This window comes from Fundulus heteroclitus, chromosome 9 (assembly GCF_011125445.2).
Source record: "Fundulus heteroclitus isolate FHET01 chromosome 9, MU-UCD_Fhet_4.1, whole genome shotgun sequence".
Taxonomy (NCBI): Eukaryota; Metazoa; Chordata; class Actinopteri; order Cyprinodontiformes; family Fundulidae; genus Fundulus; species Fundulus heteroclitus.
The window spans coordinates 653,071-672,120 of NC_046369.1; the positions used below are offsets into that span (position 1 = coordinate 653,071).

Below are 19,050 nucleotides of genomic sequence, written 5' to 3' on the forward strand. Positions count from 1 at the left end.
TCAAACAGGTCAAATTTTATTTATCTCTTAAAGTGAATTCTCTAACATTTTATGTACAACTCTTATTAGTTTAAAGAAAATAATTTAAAATATCATCAAAATACATTAACAGAACAGTCAAGGGTTATTATATTTTATTAAAAATGTTATAAAAATATAACAAAAAAGGCAAACCACCTTTAAAAAAAATGCCAAAGATGCCAAAAATACCAACGAACCTGGTGAACGTTGACATCAGTGTCAGACATGATGTTTATATCAATAGGACAGCATAAGGCACTGTATGTCCTTCACCAGGGCCTTGGCCTCCTTGTCAGGAAGCTTAAGTAAGAAAGCGTTGAGGTAAGTTGTGAATGCTGTATCAACATTTTTGCCCTCATCAAGCTTCTGGAGAATGGCGGCATCAATAGGGTTGATGTCCTCAGAAGACCTCTTTTTTTCCTCTGGCCTGGTCTTAGCAAAGGACTCTCTGAGGGTGGAAGAGAGGAGGTTCCACAGGCTGGTGATGATGATGATGATGCTGCTGGTGCAGGTGTTGGTGGAGGGGAGTCTCTACATGTCTAACCCATGTCATCATCTTCTTGACACTACAAATGTGTATAAAACGTTACAGACTGTCATTAATTAACTCTAATAAAAGAACAACTACACTCCAGGTTTTCATGTAACGTTATGAAAGATCGATTTTCTTCTACTATAGTGTGTGTCTGTGTCCATTTTATTTTCAAGCCAATGCTTTCGTCCAAAGCAACATACTGTTCCTTCAGGCTCCTGCACCACCACACAGACACCCTATTATCTAACGCTATTATCTTTTACAATATGGTGTAATAAATTGATTACACAACAGAACTTACCGCATCAGATGGAAAATTGCTGACAGTGGCTCGGTGAGAAATGTAAGGGCTCAGCCACATCAGGCGTTGTAAAATTGGAGGGCCTGCTGCAGACACCCCGTTTGCTCCATCCCCGCCTTTTTTGTTATTGGTTTTGCTATGTGCGCGCACATAGCGCTCCCTGATTGCAGCCCACTTGGACTTTACGACATCCCCTGTCATGCCTAGAGCATCCCAAATTTCCTGAAAGCTATTCATAACCTTTTGTTTGTCCCTGTGCCCCGGACATGACACAGCATATAAATGTGGATAGTTGCACACAATCTCCGAAAGTCTTTCTTCAAAACCCGCCATTGTTTGAAACCCAGAATTCTAACCTTCTTCGTGATTTTGTTGACATTTTGTACTACAAACTCAATACACCCCCCACCTCTTCCGGTAGTATTGCTCTGTATTGATCCGTTTCGTCCGTAATCGTAAGCTCCCAATTTTTGTGTCAAAATACAGACGAAATCGACGGTTAGAACGTATGAAACACTCCACACTTATCCATATCCGTCTTTTACGTGAGGTATGAATGGGCCTTTACCGGAACCGGAAGTAGAAAAAAACATGTCTTCAAAATAAAAGCCCCGTGAACCTTTTTGCCGTCATCCACTATTAATGTAGAATTTATTACTTAAACGGAAGAATCAGGAACATTAGGCACAAAAACAAAAGACAATATATGCATGAAAGCATATCTTAAAGATATAAGTTATAACAAATAATCTGGGTCATTTACAGTGATTCCAGCTAACACGTCGCTGTGCGCCACACGTCGCTGTGCGCCACACGTCGCTGTGCGGCAAACGTCGCTGTGCGCTGTGCGCCACACGTCGCTGTGCGCTGTGCGCCACACGTCGCTGTGCGCTGTGCGCCACACGTCGCTGTGCGCCACACGTCGCTGTGCACTGTGCGCCACACGTCGCTGTGCGCCACACGTCGCTGTGCGCCACACGTCGCTGTGCGCCACACGTCGCTGTGCGCCACACGTCGCTGTGCGCCACACGTCGCTGTGCGCCACACGTCGCTGTGCGCCACACGTCGCTGCACCCTCTACTTCAGTGGTTCTCAACCGGTGGGGCGCGCCCCCCCGGGGGGGCGCCGACACTCTCCCGGGGGGGCGCGAGTAGGCTACAGGATGGGAGTGGAAAAAAACTGGAAAAAAAAAATTTGCACTTTTTTTTTATCACTAAACTACTTTCATAAAAAGTTAAAGTTTTGTATATACATAACTCCTGAATAAAAATTAAAATGTGTTTGGACTGATTTAAAAAAAAAAGTTTTAAACAAATTTGATTGTTTTGTCGATAGTGAGCGCAAATGCAGGTGATAAGCGGTTTTCATCCGGGTTTTTCGTGCATGCGCGCCGGACTGGAAGGAAGCTGACGAGTTCTCGGCATATTTTTCTTCTTTAGATAACGTATCACAAGATCGTTTTAAGAGTAAGTTGATGGTTGATGGTATCATATTGCCAGATTTATACAGCAAAAGCCTGAAGGGACGGAGGGAGTCTGTGAAATGCTGGCCAAGGCTTGTACGGCGACATAGCTAGTAGCTTAGCTGCCTTATAAACACGACAGGCAATACACATGAGAGAGCATGGAACCATGAACCCGCTTGACGGCTAAGAATTATTTTATATCGGGACATAGACACCAGCAACCCCCGCGACCCCATGAGGGATTAAGCAGGTCAGAAAATGGATGGATGGACGTTCAGACATGTTTGTTTAACATCAGAAAGCGGAGACACAGCAGACACACAGCGCTTCAGCAAAGAGGACGAGCTGCCCGGTAGGTTTAAACAAACATTGTTCACTAAGGATTATTACGGTGTTTTTGTCCTATTAATCCTTTTCACAGACTCATGCCAGAGGGTTTGCATACATTGTACATGTATGTATATTAAAAAAAAATCGCCGTAGTTAGCAGCTGTAGTGCAGACCGCGGTGAAGTTAGCTTGACATTGGACATTCAACCTCCGCGGAGTCAGCGGGATCTAGCTCACGGTTGATCCGGTTGAAGGACTCCGATTTCGGCTAGCGGGTCTCAGCTGCTCCCTTCTTTCATACGCGGTGGGACCGTCAATAAATCTGATTTGATTTTTGTTTCTCAAGAGTGCTCCGCTGACTCCGCGGAGGTTGAATGTCCATGTCAAGCCAACTTCACCGCGGTCTAGTGTAGGCCAGAAAGTAGCGCTACATACTTGGCCGAATGATTAAAAGGTCCGAAAGAAATGGGATACATTCGTAAAAGAAACGCAAAAGGACTGGATTGCCAGCAGTGACAAAAGTGTTTTATGCAATTCACACTTCACAAGCGAGGATTGTGAGGGGTACTTACAATGGAGCATGGGCTCTATGTGTTGGCCAGCTTTGGATATAGTCTCCTCAGGTTCACCTTGTTCAAACTCCGTTTCTTCGTATATATATTCCTTATCTAAGTCGCCGATGCTTGAGGTGGAGTTTGTAGATGTATCAGACATTTTTTTAATTGATTTTTTTGTACGTAGAGTAAGAGTTATTAATAAAATTGAACAAATCGGTAGCAAAAGACGTAGTATTTGCAGGCTGATGCACGGTACTAGTTCTGTTTGTGACGTCGCATTCCGGAACAACCCGAATGCAAAACGTTCGGGCTCTTTCGCTTATACAGCAAGTTTTATCAAAATTACTTCTAAACGGCGCACATAATTCACATATAATATACATTTCTTTACTCTGGTGACTATTTGAATGCATCTGGCAAAAAATTCGTTCAGTCCAAGAGTTAGACTAGTAATGATAATAGGCCAACTGATGATAATAATAATGATAATAATAATAACAACAACAATAAAGCATGTAACCTCATAATTATATAGCAATAGCCTTGTAATAATGATAGGCATATACTACTCATAATAATAATAATAATAATAATAATAGTAATAATAATAATGCCTGCAAGCTCACATTAGAAGTCGGGTGCTACTGCCAATTATAGCAATAGCCTAGTAATGATGATAGGCCTACTGATGATGATAATAATAATAATAATAATAATAATAATAATAATAATAATAATAACAAAAAAAAGCATGTAACCTCACAATTATATAGCAATAGCCTAGTAATGGTGATAGGCCTACTGATGATAATAATAATAATAATAATAATAATAACAAAAAAAAGCATGTAACCTCACAATTATATAGCAATAGCCTAGTAATGGTGATAGGCCTATACTACTCATAATAATAATAATAATAATAATAATAATAATAATAATAATAATAATAATAATAATAATAATAATAATAATAATAATAATGCCTGCAAGCTCACATTAGAAGTCTGGTGCTACTGCCAATTATAACAATAGCCTAGAGATGATAATAGGCCTACCTACCGCTACTGATGATGGTAATAATAATAATGTGGGCCTAAAAATAATAGCCTAGGGCTATCTATCTATCTATCTATCTATCTATGCAAGGTAGAGCGGGGCGGGGGGATGGGGGATCTGGGCGGGGGGCACTGGGGCCCCAACTGCAACGAACCAGCTTTGGGGGGGCCCAGCTTGCAAAAGGTTGAGAACCCCTACCTCTACTTAATGACACAGGGACAGGGACGTGCAGAGGGGGGGCGGAGGGGGCTTGAGCACCTGCCTGTGCCACAGTAACCGTGGCACGTTAACATGATCCACATAACGTGCCTCACTCTTCCCTGCTACCGCTCTCTGACTGCCTGCCCCTTTAAATCGGCAGCACACGTGACTGTTGCTCTGTCTGTTTTTTTAAACTCCACTCTCATTGGTTGTACTGCCTTAAATCCCTCCTTCCCTCTTCCTGATTTCTAGTACTGTTTGCATGCCTGTTTGCCTGGAGCGCAAGATTTAAATTTCGATTCATAAAGAGATACTCCCGTTACCACATTTAGTACTTGACAACAAAACTAGTTCCAGTTAAAAAACTATATAGTATCAGCACTAAAATAGGTGAAAGCTGCTGAGTGCAGTTCTGTAAAGAAGCAGGAGAGAGTGTTTGGATTTGTGGAACTTGAGAAATGTAAGTAACCAACATTAACATCTCAAAATAGCATTTATTTCTGAAGTATAATGCATTTAGTATAATGCAACAAAAACCTAATCTCTTTTATAAAACTAAATATTCTGTGCCAGGCAGGAGTTCTGAAGACCGCTGGAAAAGCAAAGACTGTAGGCTATTAAAAGTTCAGATTCTTAGCCACAGCCGTCTGAAAAAGAAAAGGTGAGGGTTTGCTTTTACCATATTTTGTTGTTTTTGTTGCTTTCATTGATTGTCGACCGTTTGAGGCAGTTCAGGCATAAATAGAGGGTGTTATTTCTTTTACATAATATACAGTATAAGAACACTATAGATGCCACCTAAACAACTGCTATATTTTGTTTAGACTAATTAGGATTCCACATAATAATAGTACTATTTATTTGACTATTTCTACTTCTAGAATTAGAATAAACATAAATAAAACGAGGAAACACCATTTACATTGTTTTTATTTTACAAAGGTTTTCACATCGTCCATTAGTAAATGAGTGCAAACCAGAGGCAGAGTTAGACATTCTCATCAGGGATTTAGTCCACAACATATTTCATCATTTGGTACACCAAAAAAGTAAAAATTATTTAATCTGTTGATGTGGTCGCAAAATTAATTTAATATAGGCCTTTACATATCTTAAAGTTTAATCTGCTGTCGTACTAGTATATGCCACTAGTATATTAATATGTTCTCATTTCAATGATGAAATGGACAACCACTCATGTAACAGATACGTTTTGGTGTCACTAAACTTACTTAAAGTACAGTATTGGGTCCTCCATGCTCCTTATGTATTAAGATTTACTGCACATTTAAATATTGACAACTCACTATTGTTATGGAAATAATTAGTTGTCTAAGAGGATGTAGGTAAGGAGAAGCTGTTATCTACACTTCAGATATATGATGTAAGAAATGTGTTTGGAATGTTAAGATAAATTAGATTAAATGGGCTACAGAGTAACTACAACCCAGTTGTACATTTGTTGAAGTTTGAATTTAATATTTGAAATGCTGTCAGTGTCAGTGACACTTCTACTTCCAGTGCAAAGTAAATACAATAAATGTATTTGCAGACCCTTGAATGAATAATTTTGCTGTTTTATGATGCAGACAGAGTATCTTTGATAAAAAAAAAGAATAAGGGTGGGGTTTATCTCTGCACATTTCTATATCTTCAAAAGAAAATACAGGATAAATCTAGACAACAGACATATTTTGAATATATTTGGTTTAATCGGCCCGCATTAACTGTCTGTCTCTGTTTCTGGTAAGTTCAAATGCAAACTTTTTCAAAGTGGAAAAAAGTCATTCATCAGATCCAATGATGCTTTAAAGATAAACAGACAGCATCTAGTGTGTGTTGTGCTTATAAAATTTGAAAAAATGTCGCAAATAATGCTGCCTTTTCAGCCGGTTGTATAGCAAGGTATGTTTCTGTATCGTGTTTTAAATCCGTGCCCCATGTGCCCTCTTTTAATTTTGAGCACCTGCCCCTCCAACGGTCTCTGCACGGCCCTGCACAGGGACCCAACTGCAACCCCGTTGGACCAATGAACGAGGCAGGCTGACTGCTCTGGACTGAACAGTCATTCTGGCTTTTCAGGCTCAGACAAACAGCAAGTCCTGCTCTGCTCTCCTTTTCTCTCTCGTCTCGCCTCTTGGCGCCATTTGTTTCCATGTTCTACTGCTGTCTTCCTGGTTCCTTTCTGCACATGACTGATCCAATATAGTGGAGACTGGAGGGCCCCCAAGACACACATGTTACAACACGCATTCTGATGACATTTTATCAGCAGCATTTTAATCAGAAACATGATTAATGTGCGCAAATAAGTAATAACTGTATTAACCAGATGTGTACAAGGAGTTTTATGGGGCCCTCAAGAACTAATTGTCTCTGAAAAACGCAACGTGTTTCATTTCAGGCACAGAATTTTTCTGATGCCGCAAACTGCTACTTTGAAAAAAACATCGCAAAACCTGCGCAGTGGAGGTTGTATGGCGCTGATGACGCAGGCTGCGCTCTCGCTCCTTCAGCCCCGGCAGCATTTTAAACAGCAGCCAGCCTCTTTCTGCAGGACTGGATGTTTTTACCGGGAACATCAGCGCTGGTTTGCCGCTAAGCCCGAGGCGTCCTCAGGCCAGCCAGAGAGTCTCCAAGGCGTCCTGGGCCTCCTCCCGGGGGGACATGGCCTGGAACACCTCCTGAGGAGGAAGGAGGCCCAGATGACTCCTCTGGAGGTTTCAGGAGTTTATTTTGAAACGACTGATTAAGAAAAGTGTTTTTTCTGCAGACGCCTTCAGCTCTGCTGAAGTGAGACCTCTTGTTTGAAAACAAGCTGAGTTGTTTCATTTTCTACTGAGCCGTTCAGAGAGAATAAACAGCAATAAACACATCGGCTGAACACAAGAGAGGTATTAAGAGTTTCTGCTGAATGATTATATTATTGTTTTAATATATTTTATTTCAACAGAATTTGCACAGATCTTTATATTTTGTTTGATTACAATTTTCAAATAAATCAGATGTTACGGCCAGTTACTCAATACTTTTACCAAACCATTTATTACTCTTACTTGATTAGTTTATTTTGCTTCAGTTTCATTTTCTAAACACAAATGTATGCATATTTCCTCGTGTTGTTGGTCTCCATGTGCACATATTCTAGAACTAATCATGGAGGGTGTTGTGCAATTATACACTGTTTAAAGTTATTTAATGTTTACTAAATAACTCTCTGTCTGTTAAGTATTGTCTGGTGATGATCAGCTCTTAAGCTGATATCAAGACAATGGTTGAAAGGGATGAATTCGAGCACTAGCGATCTTTTAACAACAAAACCTGCACACACATAGAATAAAGGAGTGACAACTTCTTTTCAAGTTCAAGAATTTAATAACAGAAATAAAATGAACATCCAGAGAACATCACTATGCAATGCTGTTTATGTGAATTAACACAATATTTCAATTAATAAATCCTCTCTACTAGGCTAGTGAAACTTAACTAAACTACTAAGCAAAATGAAGATAAAAAGAAGCTAAGGAATTATTTACATGCAAAAACAAACAAAAGACAAAACAAAAGTGGTTGATCATAATCAGAATAATTCAGTGAATCCTGGTTCACTGCAAATCTGATTCCAAAAAAACATGGAATGGAGTTAAAAAACATTTGAAATGTGTTTCAATCCATTCACAATGCAAAGCCCAAGTTAGCCAGAACATTATTTTGAGTAAATAACATTCTAAAGACTGATTTGCTCAAAAAAATCCTTTAAACCTTATGACGGCCGATCTTATTAATGCGATTCTCCCTTCGGTCGCCTGGGGTCGCTGTAGCGATCGGTCGCTAAATAGGTTAAAGTCTAAAGTTATCAAAATTGCCTTTAAACCGGCATTAATATTCCTCATTAATGCGGGAATAAAGCTCATAGCTATATCTACCGACGGAGCAGAAAAGACAAGCGTTATGCTTTAAAACAAGCTCCTTTGAATGTCCAGAACCGGATGTTAACAGAAGCTAATAGCATTTTGGCTTGCAGGTTTTCGGCATTAACTTTAAAGACTTTAGCTTTATTTTTAGTCATAGTGAGTGGGCCGGATAACGTAACATTAATGTCCCATCAATGTATGCAACCCTTGTGGATCCCTTCCTCCTGCTCCTCACGCTGAGGTTAGGACAGCAAACTTAACTTTGAGTTGCCCGGACATGTCCCACAGGCGACGAGAATTTTTCCCCAGGTGCTGAATGGTGCGTCGGTCAGGCCCGGCCAGGGCCCATGGTCCGAAGTAGCTTTTTCCTGGTCTGCTCTAGGGAGAGGTGGTCTGAGCAGCTTGGAGTCTGAAGAGAGGTCTGAAGAGGCTGCAGAAGAGGTTCTGAGAAGTAGGGGTGATTAGAAGCACTCTGACCTTTATCTTTGGGGGTGTTTACAGAAGCACCCTGCTGAGAGAGAGGGGCCGTCCTTGCTGACTCTCTCTCCTTTGTGGCTGTGAGGGTCAGAATTAAATCTGACCTCAATTATTTTGATGACCATGGCTGTGATATGACAAAACAATGGCCACAATCAGCAACAAATGCCAAGGAGCAGATTATAGACAAGACCAAGAATTATTAACAAATAATGAAGCATATTCAGATAAAGATATTAAATGTTCAAGTTAAAAAATAAAGCTGCAGCAGCTGATTTGCAGAACGTTGATTTAAAAAACAAAAGTTTTCAGCTGATCATTAGTATATCACAGTTAACAATGGCAACCATGAAGCAAAGAAACTATGGAAAAAAATCAGAGAAAGTCGTTTGTTAAATGTGTAAATATGTGGTAAAAATACAGATTTTGTCCTCATTAAAAGATTTAAAGAAGTGAACTTGATTTCTGTTCTGACCCAGATCATCATTCTGAGGAGGAAGATCAGGTTCCCCTATGATGACATATGGTTTAATAAATTAAAAATGAAGAATATTTATGACAGAGATTTTATTTTATGCTTGGATTGACGTTTCTCTTTGTATTGCAGGTGAAGTAAACTCTTTATTTTTCAATAAAAACAATATTTATTATAATAAAGTGAAGAGTCAGATCTGTACAGAACACATGAAAATGAGCCGTTGTCTTTAAACTGAAGACCTTTTCCCACCAGGTTAGTATTTCCAGCTGAATTTGTCTCACTTTTAGTTTTCAGGAAGGGATTCTGTTTGAGGTTTACACTCTTCTCCACAGTCTCTGTTCAGAGGTAAAAATATCAGCTAATTAAATGTTTTTATTCCACTTCCTTCCAGTAGCTTTTCAAGACTCACCAAGTGTTTTATTTTCTGCTGTTGTGTAATCACTCCCACAGTCTATGAACATGACAGTTAAGTGAACAGGTCTCTCTAAATGTCCTCTAGGTGTGTGACGGTGTGTGTTCACTGTTTTCTGTCCTGTGTGTCTCAGCGCTGCCTGTGATGGACCGCCGACCCGTCCAGGATGGACCCGCCTCACCCACTGACCGCTGGAGACAGGAACCAGCACCAACATCCTGGTATTTCTTTTTATTTCTGGATTGAGCTGCTGAGCAGTTGTGATGTTAAACCCGTGTTTGGGCCCGGTGTTGTAAGAACCATCTGACCCAAACTGTCACTGGCAGATGATAGAAAACTGAATAAACCAGCAAACCAGCAGGACTCGAGCTGAAACACCTCGGCTGACATCCACAGATTTGAACTTTTTTGCCAAAATAACAAGAACGTTATGTTGATGAGACAAAAGTAAGGCTTTAAGGCTTTAAGGCAGCAACACCCTCAGCATGAAAAACTATCATATAATCTTAGAGTTGTTAATTTAAAATGTTAATTTAAAAAAATAAAAATTTTTGAAAAAGAAAAAGGTCTTTTATTGTGAATAAATCTTGACTGAAATGTTTCTGATCATGTTGTGTTTCCACCCTGAGCAATAAACTGACTGTCTGTAGGAAAAATCCCAGAAATTACTGTTTTACTGGGAACCAATATCAGCAGTGGACATGAATGATGATAATAAATCATACTTGTGTTTAATGCAATGTAATGTAATGCAATTTTTATGTAATCACTGAAATATTAAATAAAACTAAATACACTTGAAATACTATAAAATGTAAACAATTGTCAAAGAAAGAGAAAGCTGCATTTTTTATTTTCGGGTAAGCAACACATTGCTGATCTTTTTATTCACTGGTTTGCAAAAAATTGATCTAAAATGTTTTAAAATAACTGATGGGTTTTTATCGGTAACAGTTTAAAACTTTAATTGTTGAACATTTTCCATTAAAACATGTCAACTGGTGGAGTCGAACTCGCAACTCTTCCTTCTCACTTTCTTAATCTAACTTGTTTCAGAGAACAAAGGACTGATAATGCACCGTTGGAGGCAAATGTGTGCAGGTGAAGTGTCAGCTGGGCAGATTTTCTGACTTGCTGCCATGATTTTACCTGAATGAGACTCGCCAGCAGGGGGCAGGATGGGACAATAAAACCAGGATTAAGAATCACAAGGAGGGATTATTTTTATCTCCTTTTTATTCTGTTGTTGCTGTTCTTCCTCTCAGACCAGCAGCAGCAACAACTGTCTTAATTTATCTAATTATTGAGTCATGAGAAGGCTTCATGTCTTCAGACGTCAGCAGGTGAACATTCCTCTGACTCCTGCTCAGCCAGACCAGTCTGACCAGTTCCTGCAGCAGGAAGCAACCAGCAGCTCTGTTCTCTGGGCTCATTTCTCCTCAGGACGCCATCAGGAAACATTTTCAGCAGAACTTCTCTCCTTTCTCATGAAGACTTTATCAACCTGCCTCTGATATCACTGCAGACGCTCTACTGACTGTTTTAGTCTGAAAGAAAAAACTACAAACCAGGTGAGCTGTGACATCATCAGTCATACAACATTCCTCTCAGTCACTTTCAGTTTGAACTCACCTGTCCAGGTGAGGCACACAGCTCGGTTCTACGGTGGTTCTGTTTGGTCTCAGTCTGTTGTTCAGATCTTGTTCTTCAGCACTTTGGACCGTTTGAACAAACTGTAAGTTTGTTTTGTTTCCTACCAGAACTTTGTCTTGAGGAACTTTCCTCTTTGTTTCTGCTCTCTGATGTCTGGAGAACATGTTCACTTCTATTCAATTAAATTCAATTCAATTTTATTTATATAGCGCCAAATCATGAAACATGTCATCTCAAGGCACTTTACAAAATCAAGTTCAATCATATTATACAGATTGGGTCAGATTATACAGATTGGTCAAAAATGTCCTATATAAGGAAACCAGTTGATTGCATCAAAGTCCCGACAAGCAGCATTCACTCCTGGGGAACTGTAGAGCCACAGGAAGAGTCATCTGCATTGTACATGGCTTTGCTGCAATCCCTCATACTGAGCAAGCATGAAGCGACAGTGGGAAGAAAAACCACCCATTAACGGGAAGGAAAAACCTCCGGCAGAACCGGGCTCAGTATGAACGGTCATCTGCCTCGACCGACTGGGGTTACAGAAGACAGAACAGAGACACAACAAGAGAGACAAAAAAGCACAGAAGCACACATTGATCTAGTAATCTGTTCTACATTAGATGGTAGTAGTGGGTGAGCCGTCTTCTCTGGATGATGTCACAGTTAACAGAACGCCAGACCAGGTGTACCTACTATGAAGAGAAAAGAGAGAGAACAGAAAGTTAAAGCAGAAATGACAACACATAATGCATAATTGAAGAACAGTAGAACTCAATAGAGTGAGAAAATTAGATCCTGATATACTCCAGTAGCCTAAGCCTATAGCAGTAAAACTATAAAGGTAGCTGAGAGTAACATGAGCCACTAGTTATAATTTTTGTCAAAAAGAAAAGTTTTAAGCCTAGTCTTAAAAGTAGACAGGGTGTCTGCCTCACGGACCAAAACTGGGAGTTGGTTCCACAGGAGAGGAGCCTGATAGCTAAAGGATCTGCCTCCCATTCTACTTTTAGAGACTCTAGGAACCACCAGCAGACCTGCAGTCTGAGAGCGAAGTGCTCTGTTAGGAATATACGGGGTAATCAGAGCTCTGATATATGATGGAGTTTGATTATTAAGGGCTTTATACGTTAGAAGAAGAATTTTAAATTCTATTCTTGATTTAACAGGAAGCCAATGAAGGGAAGCTAAAATTGGAGAAATATGATCCCTCTTGTTGATTTTCATCAGAACTCTTGCTGCAGCATTTTGGATCAGCTGAAGGCTTTGAACTGCATTTTGTGGACTTCCTGATAGTAAAGAATTACAATAGTCCAGCCTTGAAGTAACAAATGCATGGACCAGTTTTTCAGCATCGCTCCTGGACAGAATGTTTCTAATTTTGGCGATATTCCGGAGGTGAAAAAAGGAAACTCTGGAAACCTGTTTAATATGGGATTTAAATGACATGTCTTGGTCAAAAATAACACCAAGATTTTTTACTTTATTACCAGGGGCCAGGTTCTGATTTCAGCACAAAACTTAATCTCTGCTGTTTGAAGACTAATCTACAGGATTATTAGATTATTGATGAACTGGAACCAAACAACATGATGAACAGCTGATGTTTCTATGTTTTCTTTACTCAGCAAACTGCTTCATGTTTTTATTCCCTGGTATCAAACTCTCGTCTCACGTTAAAGTCAGACACAACAGCTTCCTGCTGCTTCCTGCGAGTCCTTTCGAAATAAAACATCAATGTTAAAATGTGTTTAATTCAGTCAGATTAATAAATAGTTCAGCTTTGATGCAGCAGATAATCCACTTGTAGAGTTTGATGATTGTGAAATAAAATAGTTGCTGATGTTCAGTCAGAGTGAATCAGTGTCAGTGGATGAAATGTTGCTCCATGGCTCCATCTAGTGGACTGATAGTAGAAGTACAGCAGCTGATGGCAGCTTCCTCTGCCTCTCACTGCGGTCTGACTGCATTCAACTGACACTGATATGAAGCAGAGAAAAAGAGCCAATCAGAGGAGGAGCAGCTGATCTTTTTCCAGCACTAATGATGTAAAGGATGATCATAGTTGATGTGCAGATGAATGATTTGTGTTTCCTCTGCAGGTGAAGGTAGAAAGTGTGTGTGAGCTGATGTGAATTCAGCAGCATGGATCAGTGTGAGGACAGAGAGGAGGGAGTCCCTCCCTCTAAAACCACTCTGTGTGGGGAAGCTGAGAGCCAGAGCCACGCTCAGAGGTGAGATCAGCATCTCTAACTGTGTCTTTTCACACAGCGTTCTCACTATATCAGGCCAGAAGAGACCAAGTGGTCCTGAAGCTGCTGCTGTTCCTCTTTGCTGCTTCATCCAGACTGAACAGAGCAGCTCAGCATGGTACCAGTGGGTTCTGACAAACAGCAAGTCAGTGTTGCAGAACCAGCTGAGTGACACCAGCCTGTTGCTTAGAGCTCTGGGTTCCAGCAGGACACATCTGGAAAAACTCACCAACTTCCAGAACATTTCCTGGATCTTGATGACCAACATGTGTTCAACATTATTCATCCTAGAAAGAAGGACGGCTGATCAGACATTTATGGAAGAATCTTTACATTTATTTTCTGTCTAAATACGACCAGATCAACAGAACCAGTTGGTCCCTCTATGGAGGTACTGACTGGATCTCTAATGGGTCTCAGGTTAATCAGATCAAATGTAGCAGAACCTCTGGAACCCATATGGGTCCCAGTTTTTACCCAGAGTTGTTCTGCATCAAACCTAAATAGACAATTAACACAGAGCCATTATTTAACTTATAGACAATTACATCTGGGTCCCATTTTCAGTCCAGTTGCTGCCCATATGGGTCCATTAAGTAAATGTGGGCTGGTATGTCAACAGAACCTCACAGGATGTTTTGATCATAATGTTTCTGTCAGGATCCATCAGAGTCTCAGACCAGAACCAGAACCAGAACCCAGCTGTGTGTCCTTTAGGAGCGACGGGTCAAAGAATGTCATCTATGAATTCAAATCTTCTGGACCTCCGTCCTCAGAGAGGTGAGCTGTATCTAACTGCTGTAACTGTGTTTTATGAAATTTTTATTCAAATTTGGGAAGAGATTGGCAATACACAAATAAAAACACAAACACTGTTTCTGTTAGGATAATAGTGGGGAGTGCTGGCCTAGAGCAGCGCGCTTGTACTCAGAGAAGGATGCAAGTACCCGGTTCGATCCCCAGCGCCTGCACCCTGGGTCCCTGAGCAAGACCCTTAACCCCCGATTGCTCCCCGGGCGCCGCACAGTGGCAGCCCACTGCTCCCCAAGGGTGATGGGTTAAAAGCAGAGAATAAATTTCATTGTAATGTATGTTTCAATGACAATAAAGATGATATTACATATTATTACATTTATCATTCCTCACAGAATACAGCAAACAAACAGCAAGCACTTCGCACACGCAAAGTAGCAAGCATTTAAAGCAACATGCTTTCAAACAGGCTTGATGTTCAACAGGTTTATTACCATGGCACAGAACTCGGAAGCTGGTCAGTCCGGTTAGAGCGACATCAACGCAGCGAGGCATCCACACGAACCCACGGCAGACTTCATCGAATGAGGGCGGTTCCCTCCTTTTTATACCCATAAACAAAGTATCAGATGGGAGCGAGAGTGGCCAGTTCTCTCTCCCATCTGATCAGTTGTCCCCTTTCCAAAACATGTTTCCAAAACCAAAAATATTCCCAGCATCTCAGCAGTGTGTGAAGCAAAATAACATTGCAAACTCAGAATACAGCAAATATAAGCAAAATCAGGAATACAGAATCAGTCTTTCCCATAACACATTGTCATAGGTTCCCACCACAAGTTAAAACAAGGTATAGCAAAATAACACATCTTGTTCTTAGTTTTATGTGAGCAACATAATAGGCACAAGCATATATGTTGCTCTTAGTTTAAAACTAACCAGTTTTTCCCAAAATACATCGTCAAAGAACAAAAATAATTTTTTAATATATCACTGTGGAAACTGAGTCAGTCTGAAATGTTTTACTCCAACATGTGTTTAATGTGAGCTCAGCTCTTTTTCCCACAGTTCTATGTTCATATGTGAAGCGGTGTGTGTTGGATGTTCTCCAGAACCACAGCAGTGAAAGTGGAAAGAATGGATGTTGTTGGAGGCGTCCTGGATGCTGCTACATCATGTTTAACAGCTCTGATCTGTTTGCTTTTGGGCCTCATTGATTAGTCGCCATCATTAAACACTTTTCTCTGGTTAAAGTCAAAGATTTAGTTTGGACTGGAGCTCACTCTGATTGGTTCTGTTCCATGTTAATGAGCTAACTGGACTGTTTACTCAGCAACTCATTAAAATGTGTCAGAAATGCTCTGGCCTAAAATTTTCTCTAGATATTTCTTGAACAGCTTTATTGTTACTTTATTGTTACTAATAAAATCCTGATTTCACTGCAAGGAATCATGTTGTGATATTTTAGCCAATCACCACCCCTAGTATGAACCGGTCTCCTCAGTCTGGTCTGAGGTTCTGGAAATGACCCGTTACATTTCATTAAGAGCCAAGAACAGAAACCCAGTTCCTCCCAGTGAGCTCTCAGATGTTCCAGTTCTATTTGCAGACAGAGGTTTGATCCGTTATCTCCAGAAATCAGCTGCCCTGTTCTGATGAAAACACCTTCATGTCTTCATGTCTGGAGTGTTGATGCTGATCAGGAGGTTCTGCTGCTTCCTGGCTCCATGTCAGACTAACAGTGGATCACATTTCCATGACCCGCTGGGAAATACCTGGTAGAGCCAGTCTGACCCATCAAGACTTGGTTCCTGTGTGCGTTGTGAGAGCAGTTCAGCAGGGAAGGAAAGCTTCATAATTTAAAACTACCTGGATCATCTGGTTCTCTGCTCACATCCAGATGTCCTTCATGGACCTTTACCTTCTGATTGTCTCTGTGTGGACAGATATAATGTGAGCTCACTGGCTTCCAGGGACCTACAGGGTCCATTTCTCAATACTCACCATCACAGCCAGGACAGAACCTCACATGGACACACAGCCACATATCTCAGACCTCCTCCAGGTCCACACCACCTCAGATCTAGTCATCAGAACCTGCTGGATGTCCCACACACTGTCCTGAAGACCTGTGTGGACAGAACCTTCACCTCCACTGTCTCCAAGCTCTGGGTCACTGTCCCCACCAGCATTAGATCTGCTGACAGTGTGGACAGTTTGAAGTCCATGTTTGAGACTTACTTTTTAAATCGTCTACTGGGTGGTTCTGGTGTGTGAAAACTGCTGGATGAATATTTCCTTCATTCCTGATTGTTCTGGTTCCTCCACAGAGTGGACCAGCAGAACTCAGAGGTTCCCAGAGGTCCGTCTGCCCGGCAGCATCAAACGCAGCTGGACTCCATATTTATGGTCTGTACATGTACAACAACTACTTTTCCTTTGGTTCTGTTCAGTCGTCTCCATGCTGGACTTTGTGGACCAGTGGACCGTCAGTCTGTCCAACATGGTTCTGATGTTTGGTTCTGTTGTCACAGAGTTCAGCCCCCCCCCCCCCCTCTAAGTCCCTAACTATAAGAGATTAACTCTATCCAGCTCTCCATCTAACGGGTCTGAGGTTCCTAAGTCTGTCGGGTTTTACCCGGTCCAGAGTTCTGAGGTAATCTATTCAAGCTGGTGCTGAAGAATATTCATCTAGCTGCTAACAGCTACATCCTTCAGAGCGTCCCACCCTTCTTCCTGTTGCCATTTAGCCCCTAAGTAGCCTTGCTGGGATCAGGTTTTCAACCCACAACCATTAACAGCTGCTGTTCCTCTCTTTTACAATCTGTATCTGAGCTAGAAAGATTTTAGTGAGGAGGAAAGAAAAAGTCACCAGGATGATGTTTAAACTGGACCAAGGCAACCTTTGAAAACCTCCTAATTCTTCCTGAACCAAGACCAGAACTATTTTACCACCATCAAAGAACTCAGTGATGAAAATTACTCTAATGACTGAATGTCCACAAATTATTTAGAATTTAATATTAGTCCATAATTAGCAATGCTTACCAGGGTAAAATAACAGCAGAAGCAAAAATAATAATCAAATCAAAACAGCAATTTATTTAACTAAGCTAACTCTCCTTAGTTTGCTGATACTAATGAACTCTAAATCTAACTTTGATGAGCAACAGATCTTTCTCCATCGTTTTTCCTCTCATGGGGTCGGCTCCTAGAACAGGTGTGGAGAGGATCTTCAACAGGCAGGTGTGAACTCTCTTTTTCACACATGCTGGAATCTTCTCCTTTAAGACAGACCTCTTGGCTGAATGAAACTTGTCTTGATTAGCAGGACCAGAGCAGGACGTTAATCACTCTTGCATATAACTTGCAGCCTTTTATTACAGGGGCTGAATAACTTTGGCAGAACACAAAGCTTCTTATGGTCCACAGGCCCCTCAGTCCTGTCTTCTCCTGCTGTCTCCCAGCTGAGGGTCGTTCTCTGCTGCAGCTGAGATCAGACTTCAGAGCATCTGTTGTTCCTCTGCCCACTTCCTCACTGACCTTACTGCACAGCGAGATGAGTTGATTCTGGTCCTGATGCAGGGTTTTGTTGACAGCCTAAGTGATGAATTCTTTAGTCGATCCATGTCCTGATGTCCTCGGTGTAGATGATTAGGAATCTGATGGGTCTCTGGTGTTGAGGAAATTGATAAACTGGCAAACAGCTCATCCAGGCAGTTGAAAGCTTGTGGAACAGATATTAGTGGAGCAGCCAGGCTTTTTCTGTTGTCCAGGTCTTTGTCTTCAGTTGTTGCACTGAGGAATAAATGCAATCTGGAACCACAGCCGCACAGAAAACCCAAAGAAAATCATAAAAAATATCTCAAAATCCAAAGAAAGGGTAATCTGACTCATAACCAAAATATGCAATTAAATGTTACCCCAATTATTATCCACAGAGTCCCAAAATATCCAAAGGAAACTGTAGTGGTAAAGTTGTTGTTTCAATTTGGTTGTTTTTACCATTTCTTTGTTTCTTTTCCTTAACAACCTTTCCCACCTTGGGTGTCCAATACTGTGGTCTGACGCGTGAAATTAAATCCGGGAGATGATTATTGTGTGTCCTTTGATGGTTTATTGTAACAAATTAAACTTGAGTATAACAAAAGATCAGTCCAAGTTTGCAGTGCCAATCACGGTCAATGACTGTCTCAGCTTGTATCAGACACAGCTGCTGTCCTGCATCACAGCCTTTTAAAGGTGCAGTTCCCGCCTTCACCTATAGGTGGAAACATGGAAACAAACTGGCATAGAAATTAAGATATATAGAAATTAAGAAAGTATATCGTCAAATAATTAAAATAAACAAATGGCTCCTACAGAAACGATTAATCCAACTTAAATCCACAGCGTCACAAAGTATCCCAGGAAAAAATATATTCCAGTTTAGATCCACAGTGTTCAAAAGTAACCCAAGAAAAGCTTTATAATTTAAAGCAACATGAGAAATTATCAAATTATCCAAGGAGGAATAATCAGATCAGGAAACACTGCATCCCATGGTTTCCAACAGAGGAATCCACCCTGAAGCAAAAGCATTATGAAACCTTGGGTTCCCTGATGCTTTTGCTTCAGTTGATCAGTCTTCAGCTGAAGCAATG

At 40.8% G+C, this 19,050-nt stretch overlaps 1 protein-coding gene across 1 annotated transcript in view; it reads left to right on the plus strand.

Moving 5' to 3' along the window:
* Nucleotides 1-13,550: 13,550 nt before the first annotated feature.
* LOC118564088 (NLR family CARD domain-containing protein 3-like) overlaps nt 13,551-19,050 on the plus strand; it is a 66,551-nt gene continuing 61,051 nt past the window's right edge. The window contains exons 1-3 of the mRNA XM_036140759.1: nt 13,551-13,639; nt 14,318-14,437; nt 16,738-16,816. Coding sequence (XP_035996652.1) covers nt 13,551-13,639; nt 14,318-14,437; nt 16,738-16,816 — 288 coding nt within the window. The remainder of the gene's footprint in view (nt 13,640-14,317; nt 14,438-16,737; nt 16,817-19,050) is intronic.